Source organism: Onychomys torridus, chromosome 9, assembly GCF_903995425.1.
Source record: "Onychomys torridus chromosome 9, mOncTor1.1, whole genome shotgun sequence".
Classification (NCBI taxonomy): domain Eukaryota; kingdom Metazoa; phylum Chordata; class Mammalia; order Rodentia; family Cricetidae; genus Onychomys; species Onychomys torridus.
The window spans coordinates 31,542,586-31,560,506 of record NC_050451.1 but is presented as its reverse complement, the minus strand read 5'-3'; the positions used below and the strand labels follow the sequence as shown (position 1 = coordinate 31,560,506).

The 17,921-nt window shown below is 42.9% G+C and overlaps 1 protein-coding gene across 20 annotated transcripts in view; it reads right to left on the bottom strand.

Annotated features, from left to right (window-relative positions):
• The window catches only part of Kcnma1 (potassium calcium-activated channel subfamily M alpha 1), a 701,946-nt gene that overhangs the window by 336,388 nt on the left and 347,637 nt on the right, over positions 1 to 17,921 (bottom strand). For all 20 annotated transcript variants that reach the window (XM_036199296.1, XM_036199299.1, XM_036199301.1 and 17 more), the window contains exon 3: positions 12,265 to 12,326. In XM_036199296.1, the coding sequence (XP_036055189.1) occupies positions 12,265 to 12,326 (62 nt within the window). The remainder of the gene's footprint in view (positions 1 to 12,264; positions 12,327 to 17,921) is intronic.

The window sequence follows — 17,921 nt, the reverse complement described above, 5'->3', positions numbered from 1 at the left end:
TCCTGTGTGTGATGACAGGTGAATGGAAGCTTGGGAATTTTCCATGCAGAAACTAAGCTGATGAAACAGCTCTGTGGAAATCAGAGGTGGCATAGGATGATCATCTTTTTCCTAGTTCTGAAATATCTGAGTTCTGGGCTCCATGCTCAAACAAAGCCCGTTGCTACGCTAACCCAAAGTGCCAAGTTTCCAGGCAAAACCCAAAAGCTCAGTGACTAAGTGCAGCCTGCACAGCGATCCGGGGAGACAGGCCCAGACACACGTCCACTGCTTTTGAAGGGACGACACTTAAGAGTTACCAGGAAACATTAGGCTGATGAATACTGTGGTCAGGATTTATCTATGCCAATCTGTACTTTCTATCTATTTTGTTAGGAATTAAGTGGCCATTTAGCAAAATAAGTCAGAAAAGTCTCCAATAATCATTGACACTTACATATTTAGTATGATTGAGTCTGTTCTGGTCAAGATAATCCACTAGCAGAATGGACAGATTTGGGCTTCTCATAAAGAATTTGACAATTGAAGGGGGTTGTGCTCACTTCCATTTATGTCCTGGAAAAATACTCCCTTGTGACTTAGCAACTATGTTTAAAAAGCTCTTGCAGTCCTTAAACAAACAGAGGAGTATGTTTATGGGGTTCTAAAGACGTTATTTTCAGAGATGACGTAGCTTTGGGGCTTTACAGTAAGTCGTGGCTGATTTATTACTGTGGCATACAGTACTTGCTTAGGGAAAATTGAGAATTCAATTAAGCAGTGTTTGAAAGTGTGTTTTGTGAGAAATAACCCCAGGGCACATACAAACCAAAGTTTCTCCACCTTGGAGGGAGAAGGGGCCCTTTTTGGAGGGATGCAAGAGCAATAGTTAAGAATATTTCCTGGCACCCCTGGAGCTGAGCTAATTCAAGAAGAGAAAGAGAGTTTGGAGTAGAGACTGAAAAAAAAATCTGGCCTGCAGAGGTGTTTTGCTTGGCTTTCTGGGCACTTTGAAAGTTTTATGGTAGATGCCAGTAATTTTAAATTGGAGATACAATTTGTAAGGCCAGCTTTCTCTCTTCCCTTTGAAGCAGCACAAGATCTGACCACACGAGTCTATTTCTGCTTTGGGGAACAATCAGCAGCAGTTAGATCTACTTTAGGAGACTCCCCAAATTCCGACACCTCATATTCCTCACCAGAGCTACCACACCCATTTCTAACAGCTCCTAATAATGGTTTATATAGCTTGAAAACATCTAATGAAGACATCTCATGACAGCATAGACTTTGTATGATGATTAATCTCTATTGTCAACTTGATGAGGACTAGAATCACCTCTGGGAATGGTGCCAAGCATTATTTAGATTAAGTTAATTGAAGTAGAAAGTGGGACCGTTCCTTTGCTTGGACACCAAGAAAATGGAAAAAGAAGGCGAGCCCTTTCATCCACAGCTCTCTACTCCTTCATTATGGATGTGATGTGATCAACTACTTCAAGCTCCTGCTGCCTCCCAGCCATGATGGACGAAACTGTGAGCTGAAATAAACCCTTGAGTAGCTTTTTCTAGGGTATTTTATTGCAATGGGGGGGGGGTGAGGAAGACATCTCTTAATCTAGGAAGATTCATTTACAAAGATTGAAAAGCACACATTTGCCAAAAATCAGCAGAGAAACAGGATTATTGTGTTTTCTTAAATTTTTGAGGCATACACCAAGCCACTGATTTTGAATGTTGGGTTGCTGCACTCAGTATGCTATAAAGTCAAGTCACAAGACAAAGCTGGAACCAGAACTCTTGTTTTATCTCATCTGTAATAACTATAGACATTGGAATGAGTATGATATAGGACATCTGTCTCAGAGAATGTTTGCTTAACCATGGAAACTTCTAGAAGGGTGGGAAGGACAAGGTGGAGAAAACACAGCCAAATTTTCTATCAGGCATGGTGGGCACATACTTCTAGAGACCAATAGTACATCCTAATAGTCATTTCCTTAAAACCAGATAGAAGAAACAACACCAAGTAATAAGTAATTAAAATACTGATAATTAATACATCTCAGATTGATTATACTTACTGACTTATATCAAAGTAACTATAAAATGTAACTTTTATATTCTTTATGTAAAAGGGGACTCTAAAAGATAGAGTCCAAGAGAATCACTAGAAGACATTGGACAAATAATTGAACAAATGCCATGGTATGGATGTGGAGGTCAGAGGACAACTTGTGGGAGTTGTTTCTCTCTTTCCACTATGTACATCCTGGGAATCAAATTAAGGTCATCAAGCTCGGTGGCAAGCATCTTTACCTGCTGAGCCACCTTATCAGTCCTCTTCTGTTTTTTGAGAAAGTCTCATGTAACCTAGGCTGTTCTAGAACTCACTGTGTAGCTGAGGCTAGTCTTGAACTCTTGCCTCTACCTTCCAAGGACTGGGATTACTGCCATGCAACACCATTGCCTAGATAAAGCCTTCTCAACCACTGCTCTTAGAGGCTGAATTCAAGACAGGGTTTTGCTTCATTTACTGATAATAAAAATCATGAGGCCAATGTGCAGACCATAGTTAGAGTCTCCTCTTAGGGATTATTGGAGGAGCTTCTGTCCCCTCAGTCAAAATCTCCCTGACAGTCAAACATCCCATTGTAAGGAGTGGTCTTTCAGCTCATTAGCTTTTGGTAGTTAGTGTTAGTGGAGTAGTAGTTGAGAATGTATTACCTGGTAAAATCTCTTTGTTAGTTTGTTTTGATCATTTTGAATCCTGGACTGCCTAATCCATACATACAATTTAAATATCATGATGAGAAAGACATGGACTTACCCATGTATTCAAAATTTCCCAATGCCAAATATGGTTGGCACTCAATAGATTGATTGGTGTATATGTTTAAGATCACAGGTTCATAGATCCCAGTCTGTCTGGTACTGTGATGAGTCTGGGGGCCAGTGCTCCCATGCTCTACTCCTCTTCCACTAGATTTACACAATATTTGTCCTAATATGTGCACAAGTGCATGAGTATACACAAACACACACAGGCCTACCTCCTCAATCTTTTCAACAGTGACATATGCATTAAAAAGTCCCAAGGTCATTCTTACTGCCAAAGATTCTATTTTTAAATCACAAATGACTCATCCTTGGTCAGGGTCTTTCCAAAGTGACAATTTATCATGCTGTCAGGACATAGGACAAGGGGTAAAAGAGAGAGGTCACATGTTGTGCAGCTCAGACACTCCAAGAGGAAGCTGTAACAGCTGCTGCCACCTAGTGCCACCCTGGCCATGCTGTCATGAGCACTGGCCTTCTGGTTGGATTACAACAATCTGAGCCAGTGTTTTTCTGCAGCTGGCCTTGGCCTTCAGCTATCTTTGAATGTAGTCTGCTGTGACTTTGGGGACAGCACTAGGGCCAAGATAGAACTTGGGGAGAAGACCCAGAAGCTTGTGCCAGAAACTCAAGTTAATTACAGAAGACATGGGTAAGTCTGGAGCCTAAAGGGGGATGTGCTCCTTTATCTGTCCTCAGTCCAAATAGTCTCTTAAGCAGTCGCCAAAGGGTTGGGAGGGTGCCAGGTCATCCCACAGCACTCCTTTTACATTCTGGAGAGTGGGGAGAAGGGCAGAACACACTCATTCTGATCTCAAAGGGTGAAGTAACTGTGGATTTATAAGCATAGTTAGGAGATAGCATTTTTACAGGGAATACAAACTAGCCGTTGGGCACAGTGTTCTCAAAAGTAATGCCTTGCAAATGGCAAACAGGCAAAGCCAACAGACCCAGCCTTGTCAACTTTCCACAACACAGCCGAACGTTTATGTCTCCATGACTTTGAAATGGGGGAAAGCAAAACAAACTGGTCCCCAGTGTTCTTGTGTCTGGGTTGAATATTTTCCACCTGGGATTACCTCTGCTTTCTCCTGGCCTGAAGTCGGCACGGTGATGAAGGTCCAAGTCTAGAGTTGGCACAAAAAGTCAATATGCTTTGCTTTTCAGTAGGCAGCAAATCATGAGACATCTTTGCTCACGACTTAAATTTTTTTAGGAAGGACCCAAAAGATAGGGAGAAAGGGGCTTGAGTGTTCAGACTGTAGCACTCTCCCTGCCTTGAGCAGGTTACTTAACCTCTAGTCACCTCTGGAAGGTAGAAGGAGAAACTTGGAGAGACAAAAAAACTAAATCTAATGTTAGAAAACTGAATAGACCTTGTCCCCTAAGTCTACCCACATGGAAGTAAAAACATGTAAAGAACTTGTCTCCATCCCTCTGCTTCTTCTCCACCTAACTTTCTACCAGGCTTATCCCTGATTAAAAGACAGCATGCTAAGGTACAGGTACCAGGTGACTTTTAAGATGAGACATCATATGTTCCTTGTATGAAGAACTGGATTAAGGAGTCCCCATGAATACCAAAATCCATGCACCTTCAAGTTGCTTGTTTGAAACAATGGGACATTTGCATGTAACTTAGATACATCTTTCCATATACTTTACATCATCTCTAGATTATATAGAATATTTAATACCATGTCAATTTTTATTAGTAGTAGTTGTTTTATAGGGAATAATGATAAGCAAAATGTTTGTGTATGTTCTATAAAAATGGGGTCCCCCTTTCACACTGCTTTCAATCCATAGTTGGTTGACTCTTCATATACAGTGAGCTAACTCTATTCCCAACTTGTCTTTGCTATAAGTCCTGATAGGTCTATCTCATTCATTTCTCCCACTCCTAACAGAGTCCCTTGTAGTTTTGAATAAACTGCCCGAGGTCTGCTCATTCTCTTGACATCTGCAGATGCCATCTCACATGGTTCCCATGGGCCCACTTGCACAGTGAGGGATGACTGGGGATACACAGACTGCCTCAACACTATGGAAGGTGGAAGGAGGAACCCTTGAGAAACAAACTCAACCCACTGTTATATAATCAAAGAGACCCTGTGCTCTAAATCCACCCATGTGGAAGCAAACATGTTATGAAGGTGTCTCCATCCATCTGTGTACTCTACCTTTCTTTGCCCCCAAGTTTATCCCCATGAATGAAATACTGGCAACATGAAAAACTTGATGTAGAAAGGTTGGTTCATCACTCCTTACACACCACAGAAGTCAAACCACCACAGAATTTGAAAGTGCCATGAGAGGCTAAATTCTGGAAGGGAAGGAAGACTCTCACTGGGAGCTATTTAAGGCATCTACCCTAAAGGTGGCCTCTCTTCCTCATCTCTCAGAGCCACAGCTCCTCCACCATCTGACACTCTATTCTTTCAACAGCTGCTGGCTCTCCTGTTGTGTTCCCCCTCACAGATGTGCAACGCTGTTCTGAACACCCTGCCCTTGAACTTTCCCTACCCATAATTTCCCAAACCAAAGCCTGGCAATAAAAATGTCACTGAGGGATGGTGAAAATTGTGGGGGGTGGAGTATTTTTAAAAAGAGAAGAGATGCTTTGCAAGCATGGTGATTTGTGTTGACTTCTCCAACAAAGGTTAAGTGAATGCCGTGCCTTCTCAAATAGAGCAAGAAGGTGAAATGCAGGAGCTAATTATCCTGAACACTACCGAGAATGACTCTGCTCCATTAAAGAAAGGAAAATTAAGATATGCCTAGGCACTTCCTCCTTATGCTCTAGCTACCCAGCTGGTCATGTTGAAAGGATACATAATGGTGAGAGGAAAAGCTATTGATCACTCTTGCATTTAACAAGGAAACTCATGGCTGTCCCCACATTCCTTCCTGCCAAGCAGTTGGTCAAGAGGTTGGGCACTTTGGAAGCACCAAGTCAACACCTGTGCATGATGATTCCGAACAAAAGTAATGAAGGAAGAAGGCTATTTAAACCATCTTAAGACCTCCCTACAAAACTTTTGGGGGACCAACTCTTTATACTCTACTAGTTTAATAATACTAACTTTCTATATATGTGAGTCTCATGCAACATAATGTAAAACTGTAAAAGAGTAAACCCTGTAACTCTGCAAAGAATGAAAGGATGTATTCAACCAGAGTACCAAACAATATGCACAGCAATGTAGGTGCATGAGGGGGTGAGAATCCTTCCTTGGAAGGATTCCTCTGGGTATGAGGAACCTTGAGAAACAGCCATCATCTTCCCTGTGACCATAGCAATTGTAGAGGGATGGCTGGTGACAGGGTTCTCCCAAGTACTCTCCGCTGTAGACTTGGCTCTCAGGATGAGAATGGGGATATCGAAGGCAAAAGGAAGAAGGCAGAGGACTGGGCTAAGCAAGATGAAGCAGCTCCCATCCCTTACAACATCTGCACCATGTTGTTTCTCTAACTCCAATCTGGATGTTCACTCTTTAACACTTGCAAGCAACAGGAGGGTGGGGGGAGTTGGTGGGGCTTTAGGATGACATCCTGGCCCCACTGCTTGTTAGCTATGTGGCTTGAAGCAAGTTTTGGAGTTCCAGATTTCTAATCAGTAAAGTGAGAATGATAAAACTCCATCCACCTAGGGTGTTAGAATAAGTCATAGAAATTACATGTGATGTGCTTAGCACTCTAATTCACAAACAGTACAACAATGAAGGTCCAAATTCTCTCCAGTATTTTGTTATTTTTCAAGTGTGTGTGTGTGTGTGAGAGAGAGAGAGAGAGAGAGAGAGAGAGAGAGAGAGAGAGAGAGAGAGAGAGAAAGGGAGAGAAAGGGAGAGAGAGAGATTAACATGCATATATCTGAGTGGGTGTATGCATGCACATGTGTGGCGTGCACATGTGTGACATGAATGTGGGGACCACAGATTGAAATAAGGTATGTTCCTCGGTTGCTTTTCTTACTTTATGAGATAGAATTAGTCATTAAACCTGGGACTCACAGATATGGCTAGGGGAGCGACAGACCCACTCTCTCACCCCTTAACACTGAGTCTACATACACATGGTACTCACTCAGTTTTAGATTGGTGCTGGTGATCTGAACTCAGGACCTCATGCTTTTGTGGCCAGCATTTTACTCACTGAGCCATCTCCCAACCCCCTGATTCTTCCCTTTAGAAAGGAAATTTATCAGATGACAGAGAAGAGATCAGGATATATATGATAGACAGTGGCAGGTAAAACTGTAAAATAACTAACAGGTTGGGCTGAAGTATCTGTATTTACATATTTTTGTATGAATTTACATATAATTATCTGTAACCAAGCCTAACCATAAGCACTGTGACTACCTGGAAAGTATTTAAGGCTTTCACACTGCAGCTGTGAAAGTGAGTGAATGAATGACTTACTGAATGAATATAAAGTGAACAAATAAGTGAGATGACTGAAGACCGAGAAGAGGCCATTCTCTGGCAACAGAGCACTTGGATAGGATGCACTACAAAACCTGTGCCCTCCCCTCCTCATGTCCATCTCACTCAAATAGCAGGGATTAAACCAGAAGCCAAGAGCAAAAGCTGGCAAAGCCGGCAGGCATCCCCAACTGTGCACTGGCCATTTTGGTGCGGCTCCAGTCATTAAGGAAGATTTTAACAATGCATAACCTTTCTGCCTCACTCTGCTAACAGCAGGTGGTATGCCTTTCAGAACTGAGGCTGCTTTGAAGTCGCCAGTGAGCAGAACCTGACCTTCCTTTCCAGTATGTGCAGCATTAAATATTCATAATCCATGCAACTGAAGCATAAGAAGGAGCAACATTTAAGCATGAATCAAAGGAATAACTATCTCCCCACATGTGAGTCATCCTTTCCCAGAATGCCACTGGAAAAAATGCAAATGCACAGAGCTCTGAGAGCTGCTGTTTCTTAACTTTCGCTTAAAACTGTGGAAGCAGTAGAGACTGCTGCCTTCTGCCCTCCATGGCTCCTTCCCCTCAGGATGACATTATGAGGTCTCCCCACCCCTGTCTGGTGACAAGGAGAGGAGTGAACAAGCAACAGTGACATTAATACTCATAGGGCAGTGAGGGACACATCTGACTTAGCTGTACAATTTAAAAAAATTATTTGTGTGTGCATATATGTTTTTGTATGATGTGTAAGTATGGACATATATGTGCCACAGTAGAGGTGTGGGGGTCAGGAGAAACCTCTCAGGAACATGTTCTCACCTTCCATTATGTTGAGGCTGAGTTTCTCCTGTCTGGTACTGTGCTGTATACTCAGGGCCAATTGGCCCATGTACTTCTAGAAGATTCTCTTTGTCTCTACCCCTCATCTCACCACAAGAGTTCTAGTTTTACAGAACTACATCATCACATTCACCTTTCTAATATGGCGTCCAGGGATTAAATTCCAGTTGTCAGGCTTATGTAGCAGATGCCTTTTGCCAGCCAAGACATTTCTCTGGCCCCTGAGTATACATCTTTAAAAGTCTTTGCTTTATAGAAATCAGGGTGCATAGGAGAAAGGGTACATGCAGACTCGTGAGGGAGAGGCTAGAGTTAGGAGGTGGGGAATTTGGAGAACATGGACCTTGCAAGGATGCAACTGCAGGTCTGATGAAGGCATGGACATTCCATCCATCCATCCTAACCAAGACTTGCAATAACACCCTCTTTGTTTAAATATTTCCAGTGTCTTCCATTGGGATGATGGAGCACCATCTGAACCCATTTTTAATGTGATTCTCTTCATCTGTTAGCTTCAGGACAATATTTCTTAGCTAGACAGTGATCATTGCAAATAATCCAAATGACGATTCCCATAGAGATCACATGAGGAAAATGGAGATCTAAAGCAGGAATTCTCAAACACATCACTGAAAACACCCACTCGGGGATCTGTCTGTCTTGAACTAAGGACTGAAATTTGAGCGAAGATGTGTGGAAATACTGCAATCAAGTAAATTTTGAAAGGTGAGGAAGATAGCCAATTACCATTACAATTACACCTGCCAATTACAGTGTTAACCTTAACTGAGTTGCCTTTCAGCTAACTTGTTGAGGCAGAATAAGCATCCACTCTGCTTCCCCATATGCACAGTCTAGCTCAGCCCCTCTGAAAACGGCTGGCCATGTCCATCCCTGAGACCTGTTTCGTATGTTCATCTGCATCCTTTGCAGTTTTCTTGTTAAATCTTTTAAATGTTTTCTACCTGTGTGGCAATATGCACATGTGGCACACATGCAAGCAGAGATGAGAAGAGAGAGTCAGGTGTCCTGCTTTGCCACCCTCCAACTTATTCCTGTAAAGCAGGGTCTCTCACCAAGTCCAGAGCTAAGATGGCAGGGGAGCAAGCCCCTGTGATCCTCCTGTCTCTGCCCCCTAATGCTCTGAGTTACAGGCACACAGGACCATGTCCAGCCTTTCAGGAATGTTTTGGAACCATGAGCTCAGGTTTTCATGCTTGCTCAGAAGATGCTCTTACCCACTGGGTCATCTCCACAATCCCTCTCTGCACTTTTTAAAGGGCCAGGTGTGAAAAGTTTTGCATCTTAATTTTCTGTAACTGGGAGAATTCCAATCTACCAAGTGGGTGAAGACAGCTACAGCTAAGTGTAATCAATTCTGCAACCATTGCAGTCCAGAGAGCATGACTCTTGATTTATTTATTGGTTAACACTAATACAAATTCACCTCAAGAATACCAAGCATTTTTCCCCAGGGCAATGCCTTGGTATAATTTTTCAGAGAAATTTAAACTTCTTTCCAAGATGGTCAGCCAAGTCATTTTTATTAAGTCAGTAGTTGTTCATTCCACTTGTAAATTTATATGTCGACAGAGTTTCATCTCATCTCATTCACTAAACTTGATTACAACTTGATTAATGGATTGTACTTGGTGTTCTGAACATGACCCTCTAGACCAGTGGTTCTCAACCTTCCTAATGCTGCAACCCTTTTAATATAGTTCCTTGTGTTGTGGTGACTACAACCATAAAGTTTCATTGCTAACCCATAACTATTTTTGCCACTGCTATGAATCATAATGTAAACATCTAATATGCAGATAGTCTTAGGCAACCCTTGTGAGTGGATTATTTGATTCCAAAGGGATCATGACCCACAGATTGAGAACCATGTCTCTAGACTTATCATAAGGGTAACACTATAGATTTTACTTTAATTTGTCTTCTTAAACTGATAGTGCCTGATGGATCTGCCTGAAAAGATGGATTCTCTGTGTAGACTGCTTATTGGCTTCTCTACAAGTTGGAGTCTTAGGCTATGGTCTCAGAGCCAGATGGAGAGGTAGAGCTGAAAAGTAGAATTACATATGTAGCAACAGGTATTCTGCTAAACAAAGTCTGTATTAACAAACCACACAGTTTGCTTAGTTTAGGAAGGAGGAAAGGCTGACGTCATGCTAAGTCTTGGCCAGCCCCCATGGAGAATGAAGACAGTCTCATATTTAAGATTACTGGCATTTTTTTTCTGGGAAAAGTGAATTTGAACTGAAGGTAAGCCTTGGTACAGACTCTTGCATGACCCTAAAGGACACAGAATCAGCTTCAGCAAGGCTTAGCAGAGTCACAACCAACCCCAAAGGACTAGAGGCTGGCGAGGCACCAGTGAAGAGTATCAACTTAGGCGAACAGCATGCTTTGCCGTCCTCTACCAGACTCTATAAAGCCTAAGATTGCCTCCTATTAGACAATATTTTTTAAAAAAGACACCATCCAAATCCATCTGCCAGCAACATTTTATTTCCATAACATACAAAGGGGCAGAAAGGGAGGCAAAGGAAAGGGAAGCATGTCGGAGGCATCTGTCCTTTCAGCAGATAGCTACACTCACCTTCACGTAAGTGTGTGCTCTTTCTGGGGCACACAGATTACATATCTGAACCTCTTTCCTAAGCCCCAGTACAGGCGTTGATAGGGTATGTACGCCATGACCCCTGGAGAGAGATTGGAGAGAGATGACCAATGGCTTGAGAGTCCCAGTTCACTTCAAATGTGGTCCAGAATGTCTGAATAAATATGGAAAGAGGCCTTACCTTCACACACAAGACAACTGGAGTCTTCCAGACTAAATTATACTCTTCTTTTTCTTGAATGGGGATTTCAGATGAATAGAACATATACAATCTTGTCCCCTGAGGATGTCTAAAGGACTCATGGCTCAAGATGGGTGAGGGTGAAGCCTTGTGTCTGAGGTGGGCTGACTGACTTCTAAAGGCCTCGTGCTTGGCAGATTCCAGACATGGATGAGTAGACATGTTTGTTTTATTTTCCATGATGTGACAGTTTGGCCTCCAGAGCCAAATGCACAAAATCCCCTGGCTGGTAACCAGATAGCTCTAGGAAACGCAGAATTTAGGTATGCATGAAATTGCCACCATACCATAGGAAAAAGTGCATTAAGCTCAGAATTGAGGCATAGCTAAATCTGACCCAAGAGAAACACAAGGCAGGTATCCTAGGATCAAAGTGTAGGATCCACCCAGGTTTAGTATTAGAGGAAGGCAAACCATTCTCAAAGTAGACAATGAGGACGGCAAGCTCAGAGCTCTTTTCCTTGCCTAGAGCTGTCAAGTTTGTGTCCCAACAGAAAAGCAAATCCATCCCCAGAACTGTGTGCTTCAGATGCTGTCATCTTTGAGATTGCAGTAGGATAGCTGGAACGAGTGATATAACCAGTAGTGGTACCCACAGCATTTAAGGGTAGCCATGGTAACTGGTCCTTCAGCTTCCTAGCAGGTCTTCACCATCTCTGAACCATGCTTACCCTGTACCACCAGACCACTAAACTGCCAGTCAAAGGGTTTGCATGAGCACTGCTCTCCACAAGTTCTCAGATAGCCATAGGCCTCTACATCTGGGAGTCCTCATGAACAGCCTCGTCCCATTTCCTTACTTCTGTAAGTGAAGATACACAGTGACCATTGCTTCAGCTACATAGTCTGTTGATAGGTTAAATTCTAGAATGGGGTTTTCTAATCTATTCTCCAATATGACCTAATCCTGGATGATAAAAAGATCTGATGACCATGGCCAGAATGGCTCAAACTCATCTCTTGGACTCTGTCACCCCTCCCAGAGGATGCACATTCCCATTACAACATTCTTAACTTCTTGGCATCTTCAGTACAAATACTCCATCAGGAAACAGCCCCTTACAAAATAAATACCCAACAAGGCTTGGTTCCCCAAGTGCCTCTCCCTCCCATACCAAGAGAATCCACACAGCCTTCCTTCTGAGAGAATTGTTTCTCCATTCAGAAATGCAGCACAGAGCAGCCTTGCCTTCCTCCAAGCCTTCAGCACTCAGGAGACTCTTGCAAAGGCTAGTGTTAAGTAAGCACATCAATGTAAGGGGTCACAATTGCCCTAGAAAAATGGGCAAGACAAGATATATGCATACTCACTTTGATGAGTCTATGAAGTATATTACAAGGGCACCAATACTGAGAGCGAAGACTAACACAACCTGCAAAAGAAGATAAACATTCCATTACTCAAGGGCTGAGACCAGAACATTTGCATTTCTGATTGGCAGCAACAAGTCTACCTCCAGGGACCTGCTTCCATGTATCCTGTGCTCACTGCCCTGTGACAATCCAGATGATGGCTCTTCACTCAGAGTGGGAGCAATCTTGCTCCTTGCCAATAGGGGCCAGGGCAGACTTTTCCATGTCATGTCCTTGGATTTCTTTTTTCAACTGGCCATGTCACCTCAAGGACCAGCTTCTCTACAATTGAAGTCAATAAACTTCAAGGGGAATGAGCAAGTACAAAGACTTGGGAGGCGATAGTCTTTCATCCTCTATCTACCACAGGACTTAAAGGGAATGATCATTTCTAACAGCTTTGTTGAGCCATAAAATACATCCATTTTGAGCATATAATTCCTCAATGACTTTTGGAAAATTTACCAACCTATGTGACACCACTGTGATCCAGTTTCAGAACATTTTTATCATCTCAATAAGATCTTTCTTGCTTATGAAATTAATAATCCCTGTTCTATCCTCTAGTCCCAGACAGTCACTAATCTGCTTTCTGTCTCTATATAAGAAATATCCATTTGAAAAGCACACATTTGCTACTACAGATGTCCCTTTGAGTGTGTGTATAGATAAGTAGTTATATGTATACAAATACATACTTCTATATAGATACACATTTTCTCAATAATGTATGTGCTTGCAAGATTTCTCAAGTATTTAGGGAAACCATTTAAGTGCACAAAAGCCAATTAGGTCATATATCCGACCAGTTAGTTATATGACAATCTCTAGGCTGTTTTGCACTCACTCAAAATCAATCACAATGAATATAAAAGACAGCTCTGGCATCTCCTTCAACATGCACCTGCCACATAAAAGTCCACAGAATGGACATGAAGGAGATTAGGCTGCTGCTGACACTCTGTCCTTCACTCAATGTTCCAATGTGTTTATTTCATCTTCCACAGAGGAGACAATTACTGCAAATAAAAGATGGCCCCAGTAAAACAGATGCTAACAGCCAACAATTAAGGCTGAGATCAGAAATGAAACATCATCACCACACACAATGCCTGCCTGATACTCAAACCCTGCCCTTTAGATATACTCAAATCTTAAAGAGACTTCAGAGAAGATCCTTAGAAATGCCAGTCTCCCCAAGATCCACATGTAAAAAGCTGGCTGGCATGAGATGATGGACAGAAGCTAACTCCAATTTTTGCAAAGACTAGGCATGATCAGGCTGTGGTGCATGTCTGTCTGTCTGTCTGTCTGTCTTTGTCTTTCTCTCTGTCTCTCTCTCTGTCTCTCTCTCTGTCTCTCTCTCTCTCTCTCTCTCTCTCTCTCTCTCTCTCTCTCGTGTGTATGTGTGTGTGTGTGTGTGTGTGTGTGTGTGTGTGTGTGTGTGTAAGAGGGAATCACATGGGCCTGTGTTTTTCTGTATATGCTAATGTGGTTGATAATGCAACATGCATGTAATACTCATTTAAAACACTGCAAAAACCCACATGGAACCACAGGAGACAGATAACCAGCTGGCTACACAGTGTGGAAAATAGCTGGGCCCAATACAAGGAACACACAGTGTTCCCAACAATTGCTAGCATTTCTTTCTGAAAAGAAGTGATTAGAGTACTATACAACTGGGTCTATTTCTCTCTCCCGCTTTGCTTTTCAAATCAAAGCTCCCATGGCCTGCACAGCAGCTCCCACAAACTATCTGCAACCACCAGCTACCAATGGATTCACTCTTGGCTGGCCTGCCCATGTTTTACCTCATCACATGCATTCATTCACAGCCTGTTTGCAAAGGTATACAGGAAACAAACATGAGCAGGCCTCTGCTTTTCGTCCAACAAGAAATAGCATCAGATTAATTTGGAGCTGCGCTGCTCTTTCTGAGCAGTTAGATGGTGGCCCTGACCTCATTCTCAGAAAGCCGCAAAGGGAAGGGGCATGGTCCTAACAGAGGGGAGGGCACTTGTCATTCGTAAGCAGACAACTGAGCACAGATCCCTGTCCATTTAGCTCCATGTGTGTATGAAGGTTAGGCGTCACCAGGGCTCCCTAGACAATCCTGTGTCACCAAAGGCTATATGAGAGGAAAAGCACAAGTCCTTGCAAATGGCACCTCCTTCTGTGAGAAGTTAGTCTCAGCCCTCCGGGGAAAGCATGTTTTCCCAGCATCAGGATGGCCCAAGTAACTGACACTAATTTGTCCCAGCAGCCTCCACTTGGGAATAATGTGTCACTTATTTAAGCAAATCAGCCAATGACAAGAGTCTGGAATATACCCTGTTGTCCTCTTAAAACTCAAACAGCAGGGCTCTCAAAGAGGGTAAGAGAAACAGAAACATGGGAGAGACAGGACCCCCAACATCAATTCTGATGACTGGACCTAGGCTTCGATTCTGTGTCCTGCCAGAGGCTTTCTCTCAGACAGACTGGGGAATCCAGACTATTCCACCCACCGGGAGCCACTATCACCTGTCTACATGCAAAAACATAAATAACAGTGCTTCTCAGTAGGAAGGTGAACTGTGCGTGTAAACTTTATACTTACTTACTAACTAACTAGCTAAATAAATAAGTAAATAAATAAACAAACAAGTAAATAAATAAATAAATAAATAAATAAAGTGTCTTGCTATTGTGTGAGGCTTGATTGCCCTGTCAGCCTAGCCTTGGGTCATGCAGAAACATGGCCATGAAAATATGAGCTTGAGAACCTCAGAGACTTGTTACTTGGCTTCCCTCGGAGCCACCTGAACAGAAGGCACAGCTTGCCCACTCTCTCCAGCTTTCTAACAAACAACTATCTTTTTTTTTTTAGGAGAAAAAAGTGCCCAGGGAGTAAAGACACTTGCCCCAGAGCAAGCCTAGAAAACCCACTGAAAGTAGACAAAGGGAATCCATTCCACAAAGCTCTCCTCTCACCTCTGAGTCTGTGCTGTGGTGTGCATGCCCATACACACACATCATGCACAGCACAGAATGCTAACCAAGTCCTATGTGGTCACATCATTGTAGTCGATTGACCCGGGGATGTGCAGAGAATGTAGGCTAAAGCTACTGAAGGCATGTTGTCAATCAAGTGATAGAGGAGGACTGAGAGGAGAGTAGGTACGTCATGGGTTCTTGTCTTAGTCTCTCTTTGTTCTCTAAGCAGCAGTTCTTTACACAATTTAGGGCTACTCTCATATTGCTCCAGGATAACACAGAGCCACTGAAGATCCTTCTGCATGCTTCTATTGTCCCATTGATAAGGAGGATGGAAGTCCACGGGATAGGGAAATATGGCATGAAATAAATCACAATACCCTCCTTGGCAGACAGCAAAATGGAAGTGCTCTCCAGCAGCTAAGTCACAGGATAATTTTTAAAATGACCAGCCATTCCCATTCAAGGGCCTGTATGTGGTCAGTAGTATGACCTAAGAGAGCCTTTGCTCTTTGCCTGGCATGACACACGTTCTGCGAGCTGTGAACAGAGTCTGTATAGTTCATCCAACTCCTCTATAGCGGTACTCATCTCACTACCTTGGACAGTACTCAAGGCTCTGCTCTCAGACTAACTTCGAACACCCATAGAAACCACTTTTAGTGTAAAGCACTCATGCCTTCCTTAGATCTGCAGGGAAATGGAAAGCGAGATGAGAGCCTGGCACTTCCACTTTGTGTGCATGCTTTGGCTGAATGTACAGAGGTAAATTATTTGGCCTTAACCTTTTGTCTCGAGTCACCTCAAATTCCAGGAGAAGCTAGTACTGTCAAGACAGACGCCCCTTCCCCTCCCCAATTATCCATGAGGATGAAGCTGAGTCCTAGAACACACATGGGTAATCATTTTGCTGAAAGCACATAGGTCCCAAAGGCAATAGCGGGGACAGTGACTGAATGGATCGGGGTCTCATCAGACCACTTTGTAGGTCTGCCTTGCAGGACAGGAGCTGATACAAAGATGGAGCAGTGACATGAAGTCCATCTTTTGACCAGGACTGAACATCTTTTGCCCCTAAGCCTAAACCTCACATCCATATCACTAAGACAGACATGGGGTCAACTGGACCATTTTATCCATGTCTCTTTCCAACCTGGCCACATTGAGTAAATTTCCTTCCTCTGCTGTTCAGTATTGCTTGTGACTTTAAGTGGGGAAGATGGCTAAGCTTGCCTTCTTGGGGCTTCTAGAGTCCAGACTTACACCATTAAAAAATTCCAGTTACAATACCAAACACAGAGTCTATTCCCAGAGTGCCAGATCCATTTAAAAAAAGAAAGGAAAGGAAAGCAACTTGATAGGTGTCATTGGAACAATGGAATGTGAGTCATCTGTTTTCCAAACCTGAAATGAAACATGACTAGTGTTTGCACCAAAGAACGCCAGGAACACACACACACACACACATACACACACACACACACACACACACACACACACACACACACACACACACCTCTTTATCATGAGGAGTCTAGACACAGAGATGAATGCAAGAAAGATTGGCAGGCGTCTTCCTGGATGGAAACCCCAGCAGGCCATAAAGATCATTCAAATGCCTGGGGGCTGGGAAATGTCATAAAAAAGAGAAACAGTATGGCTAAACATAGCACATTCTCCTCAGTTACTGAAGCTCTGAGGGAAAGGCAAATTCAGTGAAGTTGAGGCAGGCAGATAGGGCACAGAGGGAGGGCTAGAAAGCTATAGAGCAAAGACTGCAAAATTAGCATATAAAAAGAACAAACTGGCAAAGGGGAAGGCTGAGAGGAAATTTGGTGAGGCCAACAAACAGGTGCAAAGGTAAGGTATGCCAGTGGTCTGAAGGTGATCCATTTGAATATTCAACAGCCCAGTCTTGGGTGGAGACTTAAGATGCCAATGAGACCTTAGACACATGAGGTTATATGTAAAACTACACATAATAGAACATATACAGAAAAGCCAATGTGCAAATGATCCCAAGCACCTGTATTGTATGATATGAAAGCTCAAATCTTTTACAGAGCATGGCTGTTTATGTTATGAACTCTCTTTGACCTAACCCACTTCCTCCCTTGAAGTGGATAGTGGATTCTTTCTTTCCTTTTTTTTTTTTTTTTTTTTTTTTTTAGTTTTTGCTGCCTTTTTCTTTTTTGGTTTTTAAAGACAGGGATTCTCTGTATAGTTTTGGTGCCTGTCCTGGATCTCGCTCTGTAGACCAGGCTAGCCTTGAACTCACAGAGATCTGCCTGGCTCTGCCTCTTAAATGCTGGGACTAAAGGCGTGTGCCACCACCACCACCCGGCAGTGGGTTCTTTCTTAGTAAATTCTCTCATTCTGCTTGCTACCATCTATGTGTCTCTGTCCAGTTCTTTGTTCAGGGACACAAGAAACTGGCCCCTTCCTAGAACAGTTTGAACCCAGGAGAGTGAGTCAAAAGATGAGGCTCTGCAGAGATGTCCCAGAACTTTAATCCCAGTTGTCCGGATTATAACCATCCCTGGTAGGATAGATTCGAAGACACATTTCATTTCTCAGACGACTAAGACAATGGACCCTTAAGGAATTAGCATTTACCCAGGAATCTTGTACTGGGA